The sequence below is a fragment of the Lethenteron reissneri genome, chromosome 28 (genome assembly GCF_015708825.2).
Source record: "Lethenteron reissneri isolate LAM-NWPU_2019-01 chromosome 28, ASM1570882v1, whole genome shotgun sequence".
NCBI classification, from domain to species: Eukaryota; Metazoa; Chordata; class Hyperoartia; order Petromyzontiformes; family Petromyzontidae; genus Lethenteron; species Lethenteron reissneri.
In genome coordinates this window covers 2035269-2043996 of record NC_083806.1, presented here as the reverse complement: position 1 = coordinate 2043996, position 8728 = coordinate 2035269, and the positions used below count along the sequence as shown (strand labels likewise).

General features: G+C 49.5%; 1 protein-coding gene across 1 annotated transcript in view; it reads right to left on the bottom strand.

Annotated features, from left to right (window-relative positions):
• Window positions 1-627: 627 nt before the first annotated feature.
• The window catches only part of AKAP10 (A-kinase anchoring protein 10), a 32414-nt gene continuing 24313 nt past the window's right edge, over window positions 628-8728 (bottom strand). Inside the window, exons 13-15 of the mRNA XM_061561764.1 lie at window positions 8009-8058; window positions 6851-6987; window positions 628-4785 (exon numbers count right to left, since the gene is read on the bottom strand). Coding sequence (XP_061417748.1) covers window positions 4623-4785; window positions 6851-6987; window positions 8009-8058 — 350 coding nt within the window. The 3' untranslated portion in view covers window positions 628-4622. The remainder of the gene's footprint in view (window positions 4786-6850; window positions 6988-8008; window positions 8059-8728) is intronic.

The following is an 8728-nucleotide window of genomic DNA, read 5'->3' as shown; positions in this document are numbered from 1 at the left end:
TACAGAGACAAATTGCTGGAAATGTTTTATGTCATGGTCAGCATGGTGAACATTTAAGTTTCCAGCATGGGTAAACAAGGACGTTATGCGGCAGCAAAGGTTATTGCGTTGACTCGATGCTGGTGAGGTGAACGAGACGTGTGGAATACCACCCCCTCTGCTGTCCGCACGCTGAATTTCATGCCAATGTTGGTGAGTAAACCTTTCGGGGGGGGGGAGGCGGGGCTATCGACCAGGCCCAGAGCGAGAGCAGACGATGGCCTCATCTTCGCCAGTGTTGTCACGACGAGGAACCGTGCACGGCTGACGATTTTAAGCACGGGTACTGAACGTGAGGGGCCCTAATTGATGGTAGGATGGGCGTGAAATTACGAGTTAATGTTAAAGAGTTGAAGGCTGCTCATGTCTGTTGACAAGTCGGCAGCTATATGCTCCACTGGATTCACACCGTTGTAATTTCCACAAGGTCTGCCAGTGGTTGACAGCATCTGGTGCACAAAACAGTATCACCTAATTAAGGTGGAATGTCACCGAATAGAAGGCTGCAAGGTTAAAATAATGAGCATCCTACACCTATCCACAGGTGACATAAAAAAAACTTGAGTGCACAAAAGCTGTCTTAAAAAATAAAGATCATAATTACATATATTTTATTGGAATTTTCTTAAATTTGTACCAGGCATATTGCAAAACAATTATGTGCCCATTGTCATTATCCGAGGGCGCGCACGGCGTACGATTGTAACGCATACGATCGATCGTCTGCAAAAAAACAACCCCAGCAACGGCGACCAGAACCCGGTTGTTGGGCTCTCGCTGACAGCGGAGAGTGGTATGGAGGGGTCATCAAATGCCTTATATCTTTGAAATCATCTCATCTCCACGACCAATACGTCTCCAGATTCAGGGCGGGAGCCGATGTGCGGAGAAGTGTCTTAAGTGGTACATGCAATACATGCGACAAGGGGCAGAAGAATCACGTCTGATATGTCAACATTTATCTTATCCATTGTGCATATCGGCTGTATGAAAACATGTACCTGGGCTTTTCACGGAAGTGAGAAACACCACTTGGCCGTGGGGGTTGTTTTATAAAGAATTTAAAGTCCACTGTATTTTATCGCTCCTTCCAACTTCAACTGCGAACGCACGCTTAAACCTGCTCAGATTTCCTGAACGGCAGTTCTTGATTTTAGATGTAGATTTCGGACATTTTTTTAAGACGTGGGTAATTCATTAGCGTAACCGCAAAGTACATTTTTTACTTGGGCACAGTATGTAAACCAATTAGGAACGATCGTACAATATCACGGTGGTGTCGGACATTCAGACGAACCATATATTTGTTAAACTAGATAATTGCCATCAAAATAACACCCATAAGTAAAATTCGGATTATCTACCATGTTTTTTTTTCTGATACCGAATTTTTGTAGCTGCTCTCAAACGAGTGTGTGGTAGTTCCTCATCGCCATTGGTGGCCCTGAGCCAGTGGTAGGCATTCCACATTCCTATCGTGGGGTTCATGTACACAGGGACTCCTCTACTTACGAACTTGGTTCCAGAGGTCTGTTCGTAAGTCCAACTTTACTCCTGTCGATTCCGAACATGTACGGAATGTACACGAAACATGGGGAATGGCTGTAAAAGTGGAATAATCTCCTGTAGATTCCACTGGCTCTTCACGTTCTGCAGATGTAGATGTCACCACCGCCATCATTTGCACGGCGGTTGAACTTACGACCCTCGGTCCGAACAGGCAAGTGGACATAAGGACAGGTTTGTATGTATCTCGGAAATTTCGTAAGTCGAATGTGCCTAAGTAATAATTTAAATTTATAAAAGTGGAGGAGCCCCTGTATGTAGATTTTAGCCTAACATTTTCTCACCACTTGATGCTATAGCTGGTTGGCATTTCTAACTCAGGCCCCTCAATAATCATGTGCCGACAGTCTGCTGGGCCCCGATTTACTTGTGGGAGAGAAAACAAAAATCCCTCTTTAATTAACCAATCAGCAATGAATACCGCCACAAGTGCACTTATGAATATACACACATATATCTCCATACACGCTATACGTTACTGTACAACATGTACACAATTCCCAACGGGCAAGATGACCTTCTCATCAGCTCTTCTCACATGTGCCATCGAATGTCCGACATCGCGAGCCACTGGACTGGATCCGCGCGCCACACTGCTCCGGTCCAATCGGCCTTCTCACGCCACCTTCTGGCCATCGTAAGGGACAGTCGTTCATGTGGAGGGGAGCGTGCTGCTGTCGTCTTGTTGGGCAGCTCCCGAAAGTCACATTGCAGTCGTAGGGGCGGCATACAGACACAGAGCTTCCCATTGCCACACAGCCAGTCTGTTCAGCCTCGTCCAAGAAATATCTGGACGGCTGATGCCCATGTGCACACATTCAGACCACGTGACCAAGGGAATCTTTAAATATGCGGTCATAAAAATAATTCTCACCCGTAGCACCGATCCTCTCTGGCGGTTCGTGAGCATATGGACCCGCAGCCGAGCGGTGCCATTGCCTGGCTTTAGGAGCGCCGCGCGGCCCGGGAACACGAAATGTGATGCCACAAAACGCGATGGGGACGTCTCCAAGCGCGAGTCGTGTTGGGGTTTAAATGTCCTCGTTTTATTTGACGAAGCGCATCCGCGACGCAGCGCTGTGCAAGTAAATTCGTTCGAGGTTTTTTTCTCTTGCAGAGATGAAATATTTTCTCCCGTTCAAGTTCAAGCATATTTTGTACACGCGGGGGTGTGTATATATAGCGAACTGTATATATGGACACTGTAAACACACCTCTGGGTCTGCACATACCGCCGTGGAAACCTGTAGAGTAGCAACAACCACGGCGACAAAGTCAAATCCCGGCATTGGTCCTTGGTAGAGCAAACGTAATCAACGCAGTTGGTCTTGGAGTGCGGAAACACCGGCGATAGACGACGAAAAGGTTTGATGGTTTGCGAACGTCACGTTCGTGGTAGACGCTACTCCGAGAGGGCCTAAGCGAGACTGCCCTGGAGTGAAGCCGACAAGCGCAGGTTCACGACTACCACACCACACCGGCCGAAACGGGATTCCGCACGCTTGCACTTGCCATTTCATTGTCTTCGTTAAAGCGCCTGAGTTTTCATTTAACCACTTTTCTTGACTTTGTTTTTTTATTCTCATAATTTCACACGTATGGAAGATGTGCAATAAGCAAAGGTACAGCACGGCCGTACAGATCACACGACCACAACGACCCTCGTGCAATTGAAACAAATCAACAAGAGTAAATTCATAATTTACATAATTAATTTCAATAAAAAACTATAAGGAATCGCTCGTAACAATAATTCAGTCTTCTCACCTTGAATGGGATCGAGTTAAGCGCTAAGGAGGGAGGGTAAGGGAGCAGGGGGGGGTCACCAGGGGTCACGGAACATTCACAAACGTTGACGAGGAAGCGTCGATTGGCGGCTCGGTGAGGCCGCGTCCTGCACCGCTGCGCGCTATGTACAGACTCGTCGCCGCCCATGGCGCACCACGACCACACACAGCAGCAGCGACGGTGGCGGGCGGCTCACGGGAACATTCAGCCGCGCGCTCATAAATCTTTATAAAAGAAGCATACTCATTTAGACCGCGTGGACGGGCCGCGTGCGTGCGAGTGTACGCACGCCAACACGTACGCACGCACGCGAAAGGAAGGAGTGCCGTCAGCTTTTGTTCGCTGGTTTTGTTCCCCTTTGTTTTAAAACAGTGCCGGGAGTCCAATCCGGGTCGCAAAACTCCATTCCAAGCCCTCACGCAAAATCCGGGATTTAATTTTAGCCGATAAGCAGGTTTCGATGGCAAAGGTGCGACCATCGATTGCATTGATCGGTAAAAATGCACAAGCGGACCGCGTGGAGGCGATGTATTGTGAAATCGCTTTCACGGACCGTACCGGCAAGTCGTATCATGTGGCTGTGAGGTCACGTGGCCGTCAGCAGCGGTTTAGTGTAGCAAAATCCATTGTTGTAATGTACTATGCTCCCACATCTCGGCTCTCTCTGCCTTCTCCAACGTGCACCGACCAGCGTGACAATGTACGGTCGCATAACTTCCACGACCCCGCACGGTGCAGTGGCCTTCATCCTGCCGTGAACTGATACAAGGGCTGTAGTAACATGTAACAGTGGGTGGCGTCACGAGGCGTGGAGTTTGGCAGTCACGGTTTCGAAACAGAAACAACAAACAACAGATGGACGCTTGAGGTCATGGACCAAGAGTGGCCAAACTTCCTGACACTACGAGCCACGGTACCAACATCGCCATGCGGCCAAGAAGAACCACATGCTCGGAGCGGGTCACGCGCATGGTTCGCTCGCACGCTGGTTGTCCATGGAGTTTTGAAACTTATAAATCTGCGGCAGCACCCCAGCGGGGTACTCTTGTTTGGCTCAGCTGCCAGGGGTGGAGTGCACCAAAAAACCGTTCCTGCTTCTGCAGATTTCTCCTCTTTCAAAAAGTAAAAAAAATGAATGAGCTGCGTCTCGATCGAGCTGCAGGTGGACTGCAATGGCTCGCGACCCGCGGTTTGGCCGCCTCTGTGTCGTAGACCGCGGAGACATTTATTTATTTGTTGGCTGCACGGGGTCCGGGCGTGGCAGCGGCGACGGCGGCGGTGCGCAGGCCGTGCGAAGGCCGCGCGCCACTGCTCTCCGGGGATGGTCGGCACCGCGCAGGGGGCTCCGCTCGTTGGACGATTGTCGCGCCGGGCTCAGCCGTGCCGCCGCTTCTGCGGGAGGGGGAGAACACGAACCGCCCGTTACCACAACGGCCGGCAAGGTTGCGCAGGCGCGACCCAGCTGCGCTTCTTCCCTATAACGATGAACTTGTATGTACGTATGTTGAACTTCTTTCGCGCCATACGTAGCCAAGCGTGCTAATTAAAGGACCTCAGAAGCAGTTTGGCGATGTCTGCTTCCACAGGCTGTAATGCTCTGTCAGAGATCAGAATTAATACTCGTATCTCATGCCATGACACACATAGCACAATCGTGATATAAATGGGGAAACAAATATTTTTTTACTAAATATGTCAAAACAAGGAGTCATTGTCTGATGGCGGTGCACGCCTATAACCCAGCAATTGATGGCTCACTTCGATCAGCGTGTAAACACAAGACTCCCAGCCTGCGGGTCAGAGCTGACGGCAGGACAGCGAGTGGGTCTGTGTCCGACATTTGAGTGTTATTCCCCTCATACACAGGTTTTCCTGGGTTTCATTCTGCGTGCGCGACACGTGCATTGATAGGATGAACCGGCCAAACATCCCAGGGCTGGACCTCCTTGGCAACGAGTCTTTGGACCCAGTCAGACGTTCATGAATAAAATATTTTCATAAAAACTTGAGGGCGTCAACGGAGGCAAGCTCGGAGTGAGCAGTTCAGTAGAACTCTACAACAAACGAAGCCAACGACTTTGAACGCTGCGTAAGAAAGCTGCATTATTGCCTGTAAATTTAATCGTGGCACAACACTCGCAAAGGCGCTTGTTTATGCAACACCGCCAATGGCTGCGAATGTCGAAACACGAATCCGACCGTTACCGCGGCGAGCACGGTGTGACACGGCCAAGCTTCTCGCACTCCGCTGTGTTAAAAGAGAATCATTACGACGCTTCTACACTTGTTCACATGCAAATCCACAAACACGCAACCGCCATGTGATCCGATGAGAACGGTTGGCTACGTACGGTGTGAAAGAAGTTCGACGCACATACGTACGTGTCTTCCGGTCAAAGGCAAGTTGCTGAAACATCGAGTGAAGCAGCAATGCTACTTTTTTTCTGTCAAAACGTCAAGGGTTGGTCCCGAAAACAGAAAAAAACCCTAAACGCAACCCCCAGGTGACGAGTCGTTGCCGTTTGGTGAGCCCACTAGGTTGGGGCTGTTGTGTGTGCACGCCGATCCCGAGCGCCCAGCTCTGGCGCCCCCACAGTGGGGCGAGCTATCGAGTGCGCAGGCGGTGCAACTGCACCGAGGTCCGCAGAGTGTAGATGCCCAGGCACTGGGCTACAGGGAGGGGTGAATGATGACGAGTGTGGTGGGGGGGGCGTGTCAACTACGCTACACCACTGAAGCCATAGACTAAAATACCGCCTACAGATTATCATAGGAGCCATAGACTAACATACAACCTACAGATTATCACAGGAGCCATAGACTAACATACAACCTACAGATTATCATAGGAGCCATAGACTAAAATACAACCTACAGATTATCATAGGAGCCATAGACTAACATACAACCTACAGATTATCACAGGAGCCATAGACTAACATACAACCTACAGATTATCACAGAAGCCATAGACTAACATACAACCTACAGATTATCACAGAAGCCATAGACTAACATACAACCTACAGATTATCACAGAAGCCATAGACTAACATACAACCTACAGATTATCACAGAAGCCATAGACTAACATACAACCTACAGATTATCACAGAAGCCATAGACTAACATACAACCTACAGATTATCACAGAAGCCATAGACTAACATACAACCTACAGACGTAATGTATATTGAACTTCAACATACACTGAACTTCTTTCACACCATACGTAGCCAACCATACCAATCTGAGGTGCGGGGAAAGGACAGCTAACTAAACACAAAAAGCATTTCTAAATAAATTACTTTTCAATTTACTTTTAAAAGTGCATAGCTCCCAGTGACCAACCGCGCTACGCCACTGCCCCCCCCTACCCCTGCCCAGTGCGTGCTGATGAATGAGAGGGGCGACTGTTCGTGCGGCCCTGCCGTGCCACCCTCCACTCTCCACCTACATCACGGGGTCCCTCCCGGGAGCCTCCACCGCTCCGCTTGGCACCGGCGGTGGCGCGGGGGGCCGCAGCGTGGCGCTCTGCCGCACGATCTCGCCGACGATCATCCGCGCCACCCTCCACGCCATGTCCTCCTGCGCCTGGTCGCATCGAACGGGGGGAGGTCAAAGGTTTGCATCAACAAGATGCACACTTCTTGCATGAATCTTCAGTTAAAACTTAAACAATTTTGTATTTTATCAGGTAAGGCCCACTGAGCTATGTAGCTCTTTTTTTAGAAGCGACCTGGTCACAAATGATAGCTCAACGAAGTGACTTATCACGTGGCAATTTATAGCAGCCAAATACTCTAAACGCGTGATGTTGATTCTAAATGTAGAGGGCAAAACCGGAGGACCTGGAGAAAAATCCAAACGACCACAGGGAGAACATGCAAACTCTAAATATATAGCAGGCGTCAGGGTCGGGATCAAACCCACGACCTCTATCCCAGGCGAGGCAGTTAACATCTCGCCAATGTGGGGAGCGGAGAAGTTTACTTGGCCATCGCTGCGGCTGACGCACAGAATGGGAAATGCAATTCCAGATGCAAATGCATTCTCACAAAACACGACCTCGATGCGAAAGTCAACTCATAGAGCAAGCTCGGAGTGCCCTTTTCACCTCTGGAAATTACAGAATAACCTTGAGGCCATTCATCAACACGACGACCCAAAAACGTTGTAACCCGCTGACCCGCCCCCTACTGGACATCTGTGAAAAAAATCTTCGTAGCTCACCGGATTTCTCCTCCTGCACTCTAAATGAAAATTCAGATTCCAATTCTGAATAGGCACTGTACACAGCACAGCCCCATTGCCAATCCACTGCTGGATGATGGCCTCCGCACACCATGCGGGTCGTGGGTATTATTCGACCATACTTCGTCACTCTGCTCAGTGCGAGTTGGTAAATGAGGGGAGTTATAGATGCGCGAGTGTAGATGCGGGTGGCGTGGAAGTACTGTACAACAATGCATTTTGCTCCACTGCCCTCTGCTCATCACCACATAAGCCACTGCTCCCGCAGCCGCCTATACCACCCCGATGTGCAAGGTAGCCACCGATACAACCACAATCCCAGGCTCAAACCTGCTGAGCTTCCCATGTGGCCAACTCTTACCTCATCGGTGGTTCCTTGCACCCATCGTTTCATGACCTGTGACAGAGATCCTGTCGAAATGAGAAACCATGAGTCAAGGAGCATAAAACCATCACCACGCAAACTCCGGTCATCCTCGCAGCAGCAGCAGCAGCGGCGGCTTTTGGCTAGCCATCGAATGAAGACGGTGGTCACCGCATCGTGAGCTTTCAGGTGCGCTTCTGTAGCCGTCTGGAACGCTCTCCTTTCCGATATTAGGAAGCTACTGGAGCTATGCAACTTGTAATTCATCTAGATTGAAAACTCCAATTAGCGCAATTGGCTACGTCCTGTGCGGAAGAATTTCAACATGCAGTCTGTTCTCCTATAACGTGGTAGTTGCGTTTCTGAAGAACACCACGTTATGCAAAATTCGCGTTTTCATAAATAACATATAACATAGGGTAAAGCACAGTCCGCGATAACACGTGAGATGCGTACGCAGGCTGAACAAAGACAGAGGTGCATGGGTAGCATCTAGACGCAGCATCCCACTGCCTTGTGTGTGATGCTACGTCGAGGCAGCCGTACTCAATCGCGTTATATCCAATTTGCATCATAAAAGCACGCAGCGTTATAGGATAACAGCCTGTACATGCATACAGATGAGATGTGATGGCATCACACGGAGCGCGCTGCCCTAATTGGCGTCGGTTTCAGATTTTAAAATCTTTAAGGACAATTCGGGATTTTCTTTGGGAT